The sequence below is a fragment of the Anolis carolinensis genome, chromosome 1, assembly GCF_035594765.1.
Source record: "Anolis carolinensis isolate JA03-04 chromosome 1, rAnoCar3.1.pri, whole genome shotgun sequence".
In the NCBI taxonomy this organism is placed as follows: domain Eukaryota; kingdom Metazoa; phylum Chordata; class Lepidosauria; order Squamata; family Dactyloidae; genus Anolis; species Anolis carolinensis.
Genome location: NC_085841.1, coordinates 212,596,764 through 212,614,211, shown reverse-complemented (window position 1 = coordinate 212,614,211; position 17,448 = coordinate 212,596,764). Strand labels below are relative to the sequence as shown.

The following is a 17,448-nucleotide window of genomic DNA, read 5'->3' as shown; positions in this document are numbered from 1 at the left end:
GAGTGCTTCAGGCTCAGGTTGATGCTAGGATGGAAGTTGTTGAAATCCTGGTGGAATTTCTCAAGGGATTGCTTTCCATTTGGCCAAATTACAATAATGCCATCAAGGAATTATAGATAGAAGAGGTTTCTGTGTTCATGTGCTGATAAAGCTTTGTTCCAGATCAGTTATGAAGATGTTTGAAGGCTGTGTTGCCATGCAGGTACCATGGCAATGTCATTGACCTGAAGGTATATATTATTCCCAAATGAGAAGGAATTATGAATAAGTCCAAAGCCACAAAGTTTAGTGGCTTGATCTGTTGTAGCCTCTTTCAAGACGGTTTTCTGTGAAACTTGTAGTCTATCTTGGTGTGAAATGTTGGTGTATACTAGGAATTCTACATCAATAGCAGATACTCTTCTTATAGTACACTTGTTTTAGCGTAGGAAATGTCTTGCAATAACAGGTTAAATACTGTGTATCTTTGTGTGCCTTAAGAACGTTTCCTGGAACTTTGTTATCCTTTTCCCTTTTTTAGTTATGCCTATATTTATTCCTATATTTGTAGGCATACTTCCCTAAAATTTTCTCCCAGATGTGTCCTAAACTTGGATGTAATATTCACTGAAGCTGATGAAAATGTCTAGATCTGGGGGGGAAGGAATATTTTTTGGACTAGATCTTCTGTTTGTTGACAAATTCTGAGAGTTGTCGCACAAAAAAGTAACTTATACAAATATATTTGCAAGGGTTTATACTGCTGTAATCCTAAAGGTAGTGCTGTAAGCATAGGAATAGGAGGCAACAATATCACTGGGAATAGAAACCAGTCACTGTCAGATCATCCAAGGCTTCCTGAAGGTCTGAAGGTTATTTTTAAGGTCTGTTAAATGTATAGTGCATCTTTTCTCAGCCTTTCTGCCCTGGAGATACGTGGTGGGATAGAAATATTTTCATTCATGTGTACAGACTGTAAGGCTGGCTGATTTGTGGCAAAGTTCTTTCTAGCTAAGACTGCTTTTGTGTGTTCACTGAATGAAATACATCAATAGTACCAGCACAGTCCTTCAATTACACATACTTTCTTGCATGGTCAGTTGTACATCTTTGTTGCTGGCCTACTTACCCAGTTATGTTATATTTATAGCAGATTGCTGCAGAAAAGTAGCACATTTTACATATCTCTCTTTACCCTCCACTGGCATTTTGGTGTAGCTGAGTTTTGCTCTGATATTCCTATAGTGTGCATGTGGTGAACATACAGATTTAAGGTAATATTGGTCTCAAATACTTCTGCTCACATTAAATATTAAATAGTTGCTTATAACTGCAGCCAAGAGGAAGATTGAGAGTCTGCCCAACTTCCACCTATAAAACTGAATAGGAAAGAAGTGAAAATTCCCACACTATATAAATTCTTTGCATAGTTCAGCAAGAGTCATCTTTCTGCAGGAGTGCTCCTCCTTTTCTGCCAAGCAAACTTGCTTATTCAAACTTGTTTAAGCTTCTAGTAATGCTGACATGGTGTAAAATCACTCCTATATCTGGAGCAAAGAATGCAACCCCTTCCAGATGTGCAACGAAGCAGGAGCAAAAGGGCTAATGGGCTCTAGATAGAAAAGCAGTAGTGAAAGGAAATGTAGCTGTATATGTGGAAATAATGTGCCCTTCCCAATCTTATTGAGCTATAATTCCCAGCAGACCAAGCAAGAAAAGCAAGTAATGAAGAATACTAAAAATGGCAGTTCAGCAACATCTAGACAGCCTCACAGTTCGCATTTCTACTCTGAATTCATGCCACAGTGCTACTAGTAGTCCATGGCCATAGAGTACTCCAGTCTTTTGGGGGTTGTTTTAGGAGAGATACTCACCATCCCCACCCACTCCAACCAGTAATTGTTCTATTTCTGAAGACTGTCCACGCCACACACCAGATTTTTTGTTGTTCTCCAGATTTTGTTATTATTGTTGTAGTTGTTGTTATAATATAAAAATTCTTTAGATCTTGTGCAGTCCCTTAATTGACTCAGTGGAATTGTCCATCTCCAAAGCTTATTACTATTGTTAATAGGAACCTTGATCATGGGAGAGTGCTAGTTATATAGGACAATTTCATCTAGGGAAATACGTTTTTTAACAAGATAGGGGAACTCCAGATCTTTAATCTTTTTTTATTCTGTTAAATAGGCATTCAAATGTTATGACTGTGACAACAGTTCAGGCTATTTTTTCTTAGTGAACTCACCAAAACCTTTCCCCCTACCTACAGTGTACCAATACATGGTGATAGAGCTGAAAGACATGTTAGTCTGGAATATTGCTATACAAAGGTATCTCGCCACACCACTGAAACTAGCTGAGAAAAGGAAGTTGGTAACATAAGCTTTCATATACTTCAGTGTGTGAATAGCAGCATATTGCTATTGACTCCCCCCACTACATATATTATAACACCAGCTAACATCCCTGCCTCATGAGGACTTTGTTGGCCAATTTACCTCATCTTCCTTCTAGTTCCTATGCAACATCACACTCTGGACCTCATCATATCGATGGGGGCCCCAGTTTCGTTTTAAGAGGAATTCAGGGTTCTTAGCTATGAGAAGGTTGCTCATTAGTTCACTTCAAAAGCAAATGTCTGCTCCTTCGAACATACTATTTTTCTTTCTGTTGCTGAATTATCACCCTCCTCCTGTCAAGCTCATTATCCCTCTCCATTTTATCAGCTCCTACATCCAAACTAGAATGTCCATCTGGCACCTGGAGATCTGACCTTGACTGCTGTGAGGAATGTGATTCAAACTACCTGCTTGCAACCACTCTGTCTCTGGTCCCAGAATCCACTGTGACAAACTGTGGCTGCATCTCAGTCCCAAAACCAGAGTCCTCTGGCAAGGAAGGTGCAGGGACAATCACAGGCTAAATGGAGCCAATTTCAGGCTCACCTGACAGCTCAGATGGAGGCTGGGCTACAACACAAATCATTTCCGACTTATGGTAACCCTAAGGTGAACCTGTCACAAGGTTTTCTTGGCAGAGGACATTTGCCACTGGCTTCCTCGGTGGCTGAAATAATGTAATTTGCCCAAGGTCACCCAGTGGATTTCCATGGTCAAGCAAAGATTGAAACCCTGGTCTCCAGAGTTGTAGTTCAATACTCAACCCACTACACCACACAGGTTCTCTTTGCATACTTGAACTTATATTTCTGTCCCCCTATTTTCCATTGCAATCTAAACCCGCCCTCAGACTAATAACACTGAGGGCGGGTTTACATTGCAATGAATAGAAAAGTTCAAAGCTCTTACCACAAAGCTCTTAATACTCTTTTCTCCCACTCACGCTTACCCCCATCCTGCCACCCCACCCCCCTTGGCAGTTCTTTAAAGTATTAATCATATTAAAAATCATACATCTTTTGTGTGGTGTGCATATTGCTTATTTTCTATTCATTTCCTGCTCATATTAGCATTTGTCTTTTTAGAGAGGTCTTGCTTAAGAGTCGTTCTACAGGTAGCTCAAGTATTGGCAGGTGAAACTTGGTCTGTGAGCAGATAATAGGGCGAGGGCTTATTTCCTTTTCGTGAGAGCATTAGAGATTCCTTGATAAAGGCATGATTACTCAATGTGTGTTTACTCAGCCTCCTGTCTTTGCAGAGTGTGCTAGTCTCTTCATAAAATAAACTAAGAAAGTAATGACCATGTTGCTCTGAAGAACTATTCTTCTTTATCATACCACCTTCAGTTGTCACAATCCATTTCTATGTTTCTTCAGAGTCAGCACCAATCTTAAGTCCCATTCAATCTTAGGCATGTCATAGAAAATTTAGAAAATTTACCTTTTCCAGTTCCTAGTACTGTATATCTACTTAGAAATTAGCTCCAGTGGAGTTTGGGGACAAAAGGAAGTTTTCAGAGTCCTTTGCTATTGCTCTTCTTTAGTCCAGCATTTTTCATGAAGTACAGCTGGTGTTCTAGTTAGGCTGGAAAGGAGAATATGCAACATGGTTATATTCTAGTTCTCATTGTTATGGGTACCCTTTGTTCAATTTCATTGTCCATATCTTAAGGATTCTCTATTGCCAGATAGAAAAAGGTTATGTTGTAAGTCAGATACACAAAACGGTGGGGTTTTTTTTTTGTTTTTGTTTTCACTAATCTGACTGTACACAAAGCTAGATTGGGGCCTTGGAGACTGACTTATTCACAGTGTATTTTTTTTAGGAACAGTTGTATAAAGATAACTTCTTTGGTAGGACCAATCTCCATCCCCTGCTGTGGATACCAAAATCCTCAAGTCCTATTATATACAGTGGTGTACTAAAATAGTGTCAGTTTTATTACAGTTGAAAGTCACACATTCTTCAATAGATGCAGCTGTACAATTTCTACATGGAACTTCAAGGAAATGTTTGAGTGAATAGAAGGGCAATGATTTCCAGCTACTGTAAAGAAATCCTATAACCAGCCACTGGTAGTGTCTATAAGCTGTTAAAAAAGGAATAAATCCATATACATTCTGACAAAATTCCCATTCAATTGAACTTCTATGTGCATACACATACTAATCTGGGTCACTTATCCAAGGTTTGCCTGACCCATATTACCAAAGGAAATATAAAAATATTTCATAAATCAGAACGGCTTTACATGAATACAGCTGCTTTGGGCAAAAGTGTTTCAAAACTAAAACAGTTTGGCATGAATTATTATACATACAAATGTAAAGGGATCTTGTAGCACCTTAGAGATCAACTAAGATAAAGATGATGCATGGAAGAAATAGAATTAGTCCGTGAAAGCTTCTGCTACCAACCTCTTTCTCTCAGTCTCAAAGGTGCTACAAGATTGCTTTGCATACTGATATTCCAGACTTACATGACTATGTCTTTGAATTCTATATATACAGATGTTTCATACACTCCAAGCAACTTGGCATATTTAGTATCCATCAATGGATGGTAAGAGTAAACCATTCCTTTTCAGGTGGCATAAATAAAGAGGCTTCTACTACACCAAAGGTGATTTTACACTGCTAATTGCTGCATAGAGTGCAGTTTGCTGCAATTAAATTGTATTGTACTGGTCTACACTGACCATATACGTAATACAGTTTAAAACTGAATTAGATGGCAGTAAAAATCCACCTATAGTCTTTTTTCTGCCTGTAGGTATTACATTTTAAAATCTTAAATACACACATCCCTTTTCAAATGTCTTAATTTTTTTAAAAAATTGTCATCAAACCATAAGGCTGTATTCTCCAGAGAAACCTCCCACTTTTTAATGGCCTACACTATAAATAACCATTAAGATATGTCACAAATATTGTAATTTTCTAAATGAGATAGAATGATGTGATAATATATGAATACGTATATGTATATATGTATTCATATTTACCAGTGGCATACTTGCCTGGGAATCATATGGCACTCGAAATGCTGTTGGACTGTGTATCCGATCAACCATAGGCAGCAAAGCCAGCAGTGAAGAGGTTTCTGTTCACCAACATCTTGAAGTCAACATGATTCTATCTCTGCTGTATTCATTCAGAAATGACAGTGCAAATGGAGGTTGGCCTTGTTTGTGTCATAACCTCAAACTACAACATCTGCAAATTACACGCCATCAATTAAGTCATTGAGATCCCAAATAGTCTGCTAGTAAATAATCTAACAAGGCCCATTAATCTCATATTATATAGCTGAAAGTCCTACCATTAAACATTACTTGCTGATGGCAAACAATGGTAGACAAGCATGCCTATCTTAAACAACATGTCTGTAATAGCAGTAATAAAAGTCATAACAAGGAATGTTTCCACAGAGACAGAGAGACGAAAAGTCAAAATTAAAATGCAACTACTATCATTGGCCATCTTGGCCATAACTTTGGTGGAATCTCAGGCCCCTTCCACACTGCCCTATAACCTAGGATCTGATCCTAGATTATCTATTTTTTTATTTATTTCATACATTTGTATCCCGTCCTTCTCACCCCCGGGAAGGGGGGGCTCAGGACGGCTTCACAACGGGGAGTCATTAGATGCCAAAAACAAACAGTTATCAAAAATTACAATTAAAACAGATAATTAAAACATCAATTATAAAAACATCATTTAAAAATTGCACAAGTCTAAGTCATAGCCCAGGGTCTGTCCATTATCAGTTACATGATTATCTGGCAGTGTAGACTCATATAATCGAGTTCTAAGCAGGATTAGATCTTGGTGATGACCATCACCCCAGCTTTCAAATTGATTTAAAAACGCAGCGGAGAGTTCCGCCGGTCACCCACCAAAAGAACGGAGCGGGGCCGCAACAGACTATTATTAAAAGACCTTTTTTTCTTCATTTTCCTCTTCCCTGAACTATGTAACAAACCCCCCCAATAAAAGTAACATTTATTTTAACAGTAACACTCTCTATCTGGTTATTTTGTATCTTTTCTCTGACTCCTTCCCTTGCATGAAACCTCTCTCTCTCGCGTCCCTTTTATCTCCGGCAGAGGTTCTCCGCCATAGATTAACATGGCGGACGATATAAATTGGCTCATATCTCTATCAAAATTACCCCTAGAACGCTCCTCTTTTAGTCCTAACCCTTTCTAAGGCTCCTGACTCGAAGACAACCAGCAGACCCGGAATCGGTCCAGTTTTCAGCACCTCAACAGCTGACTGTCAAACGGGACGGACGGCTCCTTTCAAGCCAAGCTGCTGTTTTATCCCGGGTTTTCCTCTCCCCGCGACTCGCGGAATGGTTTTCCCTAGCCCCTTTCTGTGAATTGGGGATGGGGGGGATCGCTCTCTCGCGGGGGAGGCATAGTTCTCCAAGGACCCTCACCCTCTACAGCTGCCAAGGGGTGCCCGGACGGGTACCCTCCACGTTTCATTCATACTTTCCATGAATTTATGAAAGAGAAGAACACTCTTCCCCAAACCTACCCCTGGACTTATGAAATCCTATACTTCCAAAGACTGCAACCCACATGTGCCCCTTCCCTATGCCACCTCTACGAATTCCTCCCATCACAGATGAACTCTTTTTCCTCATGTATTTATGAATTTTCATATTCTATGTACTTGGACACTCTCATGACTCACTGCTGTATGAACTTCTAATCGTTGGGCTAACCTCATGAATTGTGAAAGTATGCTGCTAGAACTCCACTCTTATGAATCTCCATATCGGGTTCCCCAGATGTTGTGAACTTCGTCCTTATCAAATGTTTTCTATTGTTTATACCATTCATGATTCCCCTTTATGCAATGTCACCCACCTTTATGGATTCTCCTTTATTTCTTTGAAACCTATCTATCTGCCTATATGTATTTATACTCTTTGGGATCCCCGGAAAATATGTATTCTTCCCAGCAGGGTTTATGTTCCAACTTTATTTTTATTTTCATTTTATCCCATATAATTGTCAGATCATGAAATCAAATGGGAAATATTATGACCCCAACATGAACTCTAGCCCTATGACCCAGACCTCCCTTCCCAAAAACAAAAGGATAATCTGCCACAGTTTAATCCAATCTCATTCCGATCGCATGGACAATATAGGGTGAGCCACCAAATTCCTAAAGGTGACTCACCCCCAGGGCAAACCTTGTCATATCCCAGGCCAGGACGCCGCAGGAAGGCACCCTGTGGGGCTGTCAATGACGGCCCATCAACAACCATCACCACTTCCCGTCTGATGCCCCAAAAGACATATCTAAAATCTGTGAACGTGACAGGACCCCGGACATCCTTGATGGGTGTCATAAATTCCTTTAGAAATTGGCTGGGCCAGAATTAATCCGATGTTTCCTGTCCGGTCACCTCATTGTTTCAATAGCTCCCGCCTCCTCCTCTCTGATTGGCCCGAGGGAGGACAAAAAACGGCTCCCCATTGGGCCAGCAGAGCAAGGCGGAAAATGAAAGCCCGCCTCGTTCCAACTCTCAGCCTATCCGCGATCAGATGGGCAGGGAAGCGGGGCGGGAAATTCAAAGGGCTGTCAGACCGAAACATTGTATAAATATGACTTTATTTGAAACATATGTTACGCTAGTAGATTGAATGATCACTATTAGCGTCCTTTTCAGCTGAATTGCTCAATAAAAACTCCTTGGCGGATTTTCCTTCAACTTGGCGGACCTTCTTCATTTCAGGCTTCAGGTTGTATTTCGGCTTATATTCTCCTTTTGGCTTCGCCAAGGTCCGTTCCCTCAGGACCGGGTCGGGTCTCTCTTTAAGGGCCCGATCCCCCAAAGTGCGGTCGACAACATTGGGATATAGGACAATGTAGAAGGGGCCTCAGACATCTAGGAGGCTACAGTTGTTTTCTACCCATGCTATAATATCACCTATTTTGAAAGGCAATTCTCTGCCCCCACCCAATTTATCCTCTGAATTTGTAACTCATAAACACATAGCAACAAGGAATTTGGCCCCTCCGTCTCTCCAGCATATGACGTCAAAGACTGGAGGATCCTTGGCTCATTGTCTGCTAAGTACAGCAAGGAAAGGCCTAAGAGAACTCATGTGTTTCTGATTTTCAAGATAAATATCAGTCTTGAGATCTTGCCTGCAATTTAGTGAGATAGTTATATGATTACAATTTTTAAACACTTGTATAGCGAATTTCAATTCCCATCAGTTTTTCTCACCCTTTTCTTCAAGTCACCTATGAAACTTATAAATAACTTGAGTTACAGAAGCTGTAACTCCCTAAAATTGCCTTTCACTGTGACATTTCTGGCCTTTCAAGCAATCTGGAGATAAATCAACATACAGTGAAGATTATTATTTCCATTTTACTGTTGTTGTTTGCTCTTCTGAAGGTTTTTCAGACTTAGCATTGTTGTTTTCAGATGGGTCTAAGGACTGTGAGTGCTAAGAAAAGAAAAAGATGGCCCATGAGGTCTCTTCCAACTCTATTATTCTATGATTCTGTGATTCTATAAAATCAATCACAGTGATCATTCAGAACGTTTATGTGCAGTGAAGGCTCTTTGCCTGCATACTTTAAATTCATAATTGAAGGAGCACCATTGCTTTATCATTATGCTTTCATTGTTTTAAGAAGGTTACTGCAGTCACAAATATTACAACAGAGGCAAATATATCGACATTATCAGCGATAGAAGCAAGCAATTCTGCAGTGAAATGACAAGCATTTGGTCCTATTGTTGCCTCTAAAGCTGTGCTGAGTCTGAAATACAAGGCAGTTGGAGTAATTTCACACTTGAATGAGCTGGATTTTTACATCCGGAAATGTATGAGGCAGACCAAGCTTTATTACCGTTAAACTGAACAATTAAAAGCTGTATCCACCCCCACCCCAGTGTCTCTTAGTTTATTCTTAATAAACTCCCTCTTGCCCCTTTTTGCTTGAAATGACCCACACAACATTTGACATGGATCAAAGAGAAAAACAAGTAATATTACACAGAAGTTTTAGTGTCATGACAATGTGTTACGATCGGTGTGTAATTTCATTCATGCTGCTACAGTTATAGTAATTACAGATTTAAAAGATTGAGAGTGTTTCCTTTGGTTGGAAGCAATGGGAGCTCCATGTCAAACTATGAAACACTCCATGAATCCCCAGGGATCCTTTATAAAAATTCCTGGTTAGTTCTGAATGATCTGTGTATGTTATTATATGCACTTCAAATCCCAGCAAGTGTGCCAATGATACCATAGCTGCTGCTCATCTCCTCATCTCCTCAGCCCACAACCTCTTTTCTGACATCCTTGGAATAGCCCAATTCCCAGTTCAAATCTCTTTCTCTATATTTGTTCTAGACATCTCATTTTAATGGGTATTTTGCACTGAATTTCTTCTGTGAATGTGTAGTGTATTTCATGATATGTTTTAGTGACACGACATCAAACGACTGATAACTTTTGCCTGAAATGTTATTCATAAATATCCACTGCATTCAAAACTTAGATATGAGAATCATTTTGGGACAAGTAGTTGACATGTCGTAGATGTATAGATACAGGCTCTTGCTGACCACTTGACAGGTTTTCAAATCAGCTTACAACCAGGTTAATAAGATGTTCTGTTTAACTTTATTTGCAGGTGGAGATTTACATTTTATCTTTATATATTCACTTATGGATCCCGACTTTTGAAAAAGGTAAGGTTCTTTGTTTTTTTCATGAATCTTAATTTCACTAGATTTTGGTTTTAACCAGCTGTTTTTTCATACAACTAGTTCATAAAAACATTTCTGAATGTACTGTTACAGTCTTTTTGGTACTTTTAGTAAGAGACTAAATGCAGAAGTGTTCAATAAATGTTCCCATAGGTTCTATGGATATGGGATTGATGTTAATGTCTCTGGTGCTTTTACTTAGCTACTTATTTCACCTTCCTCAATCTCTTAGTCAGTGATCGGATTTCCTGAAAGAACCCTTCAAGTGAGGAGGAAAAAGTTGTTATCAAATTCAGTGGCTTCTGAATATGGAGATGACTTTTTAATGCAATTATAACATGCTCCTTTCTTTGTTTTGATGATGATATTTGGCTTATGAAACTTCTGGGATAGACTGAATGAAGTCTGCCCACCAGTGGTCTGTTCACAGCATATCTGTGCAAACCAGAAAGGTTCTATAGAGGATCCATGCACCATCCTTATTTGCTCTATTTGGAAGACGCTGCAATTCTGAAAGGAGGGTTAGCAGGGGATTGTTGTGTGTTTTCCGAGCTGTATAACCATGTTCCAGAAGCATTCTGTCTTGACATTTCGCCCACATCTATGGCAGGCATCCTCAGAGGTTGAGAGGATAAATGAGAGGGTAAATGTTCTTGAATATTTACCATATTTCAAATAAAAACTCTCTAAGTGGAAAAGTAGAGTTAACAAAAACAATATGGTATCAACAATAACTTTATAATAATAATCATCGTCATCATCAACAACAACATCCTTTGTATCCCCTCTATCTATCTCCCCTTAAGGACTCAGGCCTGCTTCCAACATAATAACAAGCAAGCATTCAATGCCTATATAAACAATGCAGAACTAGATACAGATCTATAATTATATATACTAATTTCGCATATGCATTTCTCCCAGAAACATTTGCAAATCCACTGGGATTTACTGGGAGGGATAGTCAACACTCCAGAAGAAAGGAGCAGAATTCAAAACGATCTTGACAGACTAGAGAGATGGGCCGAAACTAACAAAATGAAGTTCAACAGGGACAAATGCAAGATACTTCACTTTGGCAGAAAAAATGGAATGCAAAGATACAGAATGGGGGACACCTGGCTAGACAGCAGTACATATGAAAAAGATCTTGGAGTCCTCGTGGACAACAAGTTAAACATGAGCCAGCAATGTGATGCAGCTGCTAAGAAAGCCAACGGGATTTTGGCCTGCATCAATAGGGGTAAAGCATCTAGATCCAGGGAAGTCATGCTCCCCCTCTATTCTGCCTTGGTCAGACCACATCTGGAATGCTGCGTCCAATTCTGGGCACCGCAGCTGAAGGGAGATGTTGACAAGCTGGAAAGCGTCCAGAGGAGGGCAACTAAAATGATCAAAGGTCTGGAGAACAAGCCCTATGAGGAGAGGCTTAAAGAACTGGGCATGTTTAGCCTGCAGAAGAGAAGGCTGAGAGGAGACATGATAGCCATGTACAAACATGTGAGGGGAAGTCATAGGGAGGAGGGAGCAAGCTTGTTTTCTGCTGCCCTGCAGACTAGGACACGGAACAATGGCTTCAAACTACAGGAAAGGAGATTCCACCTGAATATCAGGAAGAACTTCCTCACAGTGAGGGCTGTTCGGCAGTGGAACTCTCTTCCCCGGACTGTGGTGGAGGCTCCTTCTTTGGAGGCTTTTAAACAGAGGCTGGATGGCCATCTGTCGGGGGTGCTATGAATGCGATTTCCTGCTTCTGGGGAGGGGGTTGGACTGGATGGCCCATGAGGTCTCTTCCAACTCTACTATTCTATGATTCTATGATTCTCTCTCTATATATGTGCATTTCCCTCCTACAATATTTGCAAGCTCCATTTACCTATGTTTACATCTATCTAGACATCTCTCTCTCTCTCTATGTATGTGTGTGTGCATATTTGCAAGCTCTATATATCTATATTAATATATATCTATCTAGACATCTCTCTATATATAATTATATCTAAATAGGACTTGCAGAGACTTGCAAACATGTGAGGGGAAATTCTTACATAAAATTAATGTTTACATATAGATACAGATATACAGGTATATGGAAATCTCTATATATCTATATGTATATAGGATTTGCAAAGACCTGCAAACATATGAGGGGAAATTCATATATTAAATTAATGTATTTGTAGGGGGGGAAATCTATATATTATTTAAAAGCTTTGGGGCATGCATTTGCCCAAGGAAAAAATGCAAGCAAAGTCCCCCTAAAAGCAACTTTGGCCTCTTTTCTCCTGCCCTTTCCCACCTCTTTTCTTTCTCCCTTTTTCAAATTCTAAAACTAGCCAGAAAAGGTTTTTTAAAACTCCCCCCTCCCAAAAAAAACCCCACCCCATTTTTGCTTCCTTAGGAATAAAAAGAAATACACACTTTCTGTTGTTCTGGTTTCCCTCCTTCCCTCCCTTTTGACTCAAACATTCTTGCAATAATAGTAATAATAATAATAAATCCTGCAAATTTGCAAGACTCTCTTTTTCTTCCCCTTCCACCCATGCAATGTTTTTCTTCTTCCTAGCTTGCAAGAGGCTGTCACTCACTCTTCTTTCGCTTTTGAAAGCATTCCCTTCTTGTCTCTCTTTTCTTAAAAAATAAGATAACTTTAGCCTGAGAGGAGAAGTGGGGAAGGGAGGTTTTGGAAAAGAAAACATACTTTAGCCTCCAGGCTCCTTGACCCCATTATAAGCCAAAGGAGGCTTTTTCAGCTCCCAAAAAGAGATTAAAAACTCGGCTATTCTTCGAGTATATACGGTATATTATAATTATATTTTTATTGTATTTTTTCCATGTCAGGAGCGGCTTGAGAAACTGCAAGTCGCTTCTGGTGTCTGGCCGTCTGCAAGGATGTTGCCCTGGGGATGCCCAGATGTTTTACCATCCTGTGGGAGGCTTCTCTTTATATATCTGTGCAAGATCCAGGGTGGGAGAAATAACTCTTTTCTGCTTGAGGCAAGTGTGAATATTGCAATTGGCCAGTTTGATTAGCATTGAATAGGCTTGCAGCTTCAAATCCTGGCTTCTTCCTTCCTGGGGGAATCCTTTGTTGGGCGGTGGTAGCTGGCCCTGATTGTTTCATGTCTGGAATCCCTGTTTTCTGAGGGGTGTTCTTTATTTACTGCCCTGATTTTAGAGTTTTTCAATACCGGTAGCCAGATTATTAATAATAGGGGGAGGAGGCACTAGGGTCGCTCCCTGGATGGGGCCTATGGCCTCTCCCAGCAGGAAAATAAAAAAGGGGCATGGTCAATGAGGAAGCCATGCCCCCTGTCATTTTCCCCAAGGAGAGAGCAGAGATAGGAAGAGATCTATATCCATCAATCCATCTATCTATGTTTACACTCAGAGGCAATCTTTAGAATTCTACGGTTTACAACAGGACACAGAATGCTTATCATATGAACATTAATATGTTCCGTGTTCCAGTTACCAAACCAGACAATCTCCATACGGTATCTGCACTGACAATGGAACCACCACAAACATTGCCTACCGACAAGCATTGTGAATTCACATATATCTGAAACCTGCTCTTTCTTTCCCATTGAACCAGACTGGGCCACAGCAACGCGTGGCCAGGTACAGCTAGTTATATATAAAATGTTTCCAAAATTCTTTGTCCAGTCATGTGGGCAAGTGTGGCATTTTTTTTCAAGAGCTAAAGTTTTGTGTAGAGAACACAACAAAAGGCAACCAGTTTGACTCTGAAAATTCCTATTTCAACTCTCCATATATAATTGACAGGTTAAACCACTTTTATTCCATTTATATCACTCAGTTTGCTCTGATGGACGCCTGTGATATAAGAAAGGCTATAACAGTCACATCTATTAGTCATGTTGCCAATATCTTATTAACAGAGAAGCCACAACCTTGAGGAATGATTCCTAAACAAGGTTTATTTAATGGCTTAGTAAACTTCTTGCAATATGGTATGAATTTATTCAGATTGTGCATATTTAAAGCTCATGGCACAATTAAAGCGTAGGCTAATCTGTTTGCAGTATTGAGGCTTAGCCTCAGAGCATCTGGAGTAGTACTCATTGGCACCTCTGAGTCCTCTTCCCTCTTGGCACTGAATTAATCATAGACATCTGGATTGAGAGAAGTGGATTTCACAAATAGAAGCTGTTGCTTCTCTCTGATTCCCTGTGTGCTAAAAATTAGCTGCTGCCGAGAGAATCTGAGGGTTTCATTTATGATTTGCTGTGGGAAGCACAGAGCTGTCTTTGCAATGAGTAGGAAAACAGGTACTCGTGTGCAACTGGGAAACTTGGACCAATCAGTTTCCCCAAATTTACATGAGTTAGCAATTTGTTCATATTATATAGTAAGGCTTTGTTTGTCAGTTTATATTGACACTATGGGATTACGGAGACAGGACCAGTGGGGAGTCTTCCTTTTGGCTCCCCAGGGGTCCAGGATGGGATTGTGGTCAACATTACCATATGAGACCTTATCACCCGTGGGGCTGCTCCGATCTGAGTGACTCAGTCTCTCGCTATGGGCCATGCAGATACAACATAGATTAAATTTTTATGGTGACAGTTTACCTTCTTATATGTGTGAAGCCCAGAATTTCAGGGTGAGGGAAGGCAGGGATTTCCAGGGTCAGCTAGAGTTCAGACTGTGCCTTCCTTGATTAAAATATACTAGGGAATATAGAAAATCATATCTTATCAATTTCCACCCAAAATTGCCAAAAAAATATACTAAATATTAGCGTTTATAGCTTATTTTCCCTTCCTGCGCTAATAACGCACGGCGGGAGGCGATTTAGGCAAAGAACGCTGTTTGACAATCAGCTGATGATCGGAGAGGGAATGGTAAAAAATGATCTCTGTTGGTTGTCTTTTAAAGGTTAGGCAATTTAGACATAAATATGAATTAGTGTGATTCTTGGTGCGAAATTGAGTGAGTTCTGAGTGGAAGTATAGGCTGGGGTGTGTGTGGGTAAACAATCTGGCGGGTTGCCTGAGGACCGGAAGGAGATTCAGATTCCCTCCGGTTTTAAAGGGGAAAGAAAACCTGGTTTCCTTTTTTTGTAATATATTACTTTTAAAGGGGAAATACATGAATTTGGGGGTTTTCCAGGGAGCCCACAGATCAAGTTACATTTGGCTAATCAGCTAATAAAGAATTGATCCCAATATTTCATATGGAGCCCCCAGATGGCGTAGTGGACTAAGTGACTTGAAGGTTGGGTTGCTGACCTGAAAGCTGCCAGGTTCGAATCCCACCTGGGGAGAGTGTGGATGAGCTCCCTCTATCAGCTCCAGCTCCATGCGGGGACATGAGAGAAGCCTCCCACAAGGATGGTAAAAACATCAAAACATCCGGGCGTCCCCTGGGCAACGTCCTTGCAGATGGCCAATTCTCTCACTCCAGAAGCAACTCCGGTTGCTCCTGACATGAAAAAAAAAATTCATAAACATATAAGCATGCAATTCATGGAAAGTTCATAAGCAGTTCAAGCAATAATAATGCGAAGGGATTCATGTTGATTCCAGTTCTTGGTAGCCCGGCGATTCATAGAACTGAAGGCAAACATGTGAATGAGAAGTCCGGTCATTCATAAAAATGAAGATGAATGGATGAACGGAGGAGGATTGCGGCTGGTCCTTGAGGAAACTACATTTCTCTCCCAGGGAATGGCAGTCTGCCACCAGCAGCTCTGGGGAGAGCTTATGTCCCTGCAAAGGAAATCTGCAGCCGCGGGAGCCGAGGAGCGGCAGTTGCAAGAGAGCCATCAGGAGCCGGCTTTTTCTCTTTTTTGACAGTCAGCTGTTTCAATGCTTTAAAATGGACGAATTTCAGCGCTGTTGGTTGTATTTGAACCAGGGGCCTCAAAGAGTGTTAAATATAAAAGATAGGCATGCTGGGAATGTTTTTGATAAAGTTATGGGTTAAATTGTTCCGTCTGCCATTCCATTCAATGGTGGTTAGGTTAGTGGAAGAAAGGAGAGAGGTTTTTCCATGCAGGAGTCAGAGAAAGGGATACAAAGTAGCCACTGGAGAGAGTTTCAAGACAAAAGAGGATACTTTTATTGGGGGATTAGTTACAATGTTAGGGTTGGGGGAAAAGTGATAAAAGAAATCAATAATAATTCGATGTGGTCCGTGCACTCTCCCGCTCCGTTGGTGATCCGGATCTGTGGAACTCCCCGCAGCAGGTCAAATGAATTTCAAGAAAAAAAGGGGGGGGGGTCCGCGCTATCAAGTGGACTTCCTTGTGTTGTTTCTTGTTGTCTGTTTAGTTTCTTTTCTAGAAATTTGACTTTGGTAGAAGTTTTGTTTGCAAGGCAACAGCCTTGTTGCAGTTTAAACACAGTGTGGCTTGTGGCTTTTCCAGGGTCCCCCTCCAACAGTATGTGTACCACGCAAATTAGTATACAAAACCGTTTCTGGGGGCTTAAGCTGGTGCAACTCCCCTATACCAAGGGAAGATTTCCCGCTGTTTAGCAGTTGTTGCTTTGCAGCAACTACTGTGCTTCTTCTTCTCAGAGAGCTGTGAGGACAGGATCCCGCTCCTCCCCAGCCAAATTGGAAGTCTTGTGCTATAATAAATATTAGTAGCCTGAGTAATCTTGGGGGTGTTTATTCTTGAATTGGGTTATATAGTTTTAGGTAATGACACTGGAACAGCAGAGAAAACTTTCATGATCTCCATAAAAATATGCCCTGCTGGCTGCCAAGTATTTTAATGTCAGCTTACTCCTGCTGCTGTGCTATCCATGTCTAGTCAACAAGTTGCCTTCATGTCGCCTGTTTACCCTCCAAAGTATTTCACAGAATTTTCTTAGGCAATTAATACTCAGGGGTGGTTTTGCCAGTTCCTTTCTTGCCAACAGTGCCTGGTATTCATTGATGTTTTCCCATTGAAGTACTAGCTAGGGCTTCGAAAAACAAATGGAATCTGATGCCAACAAGACAGAGACCTAACTTTGCTTCAAAAGAGAGAGGGCTTAGCAATGTTTGGATAGCTATAAAGAGCTGGTAAGAGAGATGAGAGGACTTGCAAAATGCACAGCATTCAGGTAAGACAAAATGAGCAGACAAAATCTCACACCTATTCGTCTTACATTCTCAGGTCTCACCTTAGCTAAAGCTAAGAGGACTAGAATATTATGGGTGAACTACCTGCACAAACAAACTCAAATCCATTAAAATAATGAACTCTTTTTAAAATGAGTTTCTAACTGTAGCAAAAGTCAGCCCACTTAGCAGAATACCTAAAACGACATCAAATGGTGTACAAAGGCAG

At 40.5% G+C, this 17,448-nt stretch overlaps 1 protein-coding gene across 2 annotated transcripts in view; it reads left to right on the top strand.

The window, feature by feature from the left end:
• cers6 (ceramide synthase 6) overlaps window positions 1-17,448 on the top strand; it is a 134,057-nt gene that overhangs the window by 55,398 nt on the left and 61,211 nt on the right. For both annotated transcript variants that reach the window (XM_008125893.2, XM_008125892.2), the window contains exon 4: window positions 10,064-10,121. In XM_008125893.2, the coding sequence (XP_008124100.1) occupies window positions 10,064-10,121 (58 nt within the window). The remainder of the gene's footprint in view (window positions 1-10,063; window positions 10,122-17,448) is intronic.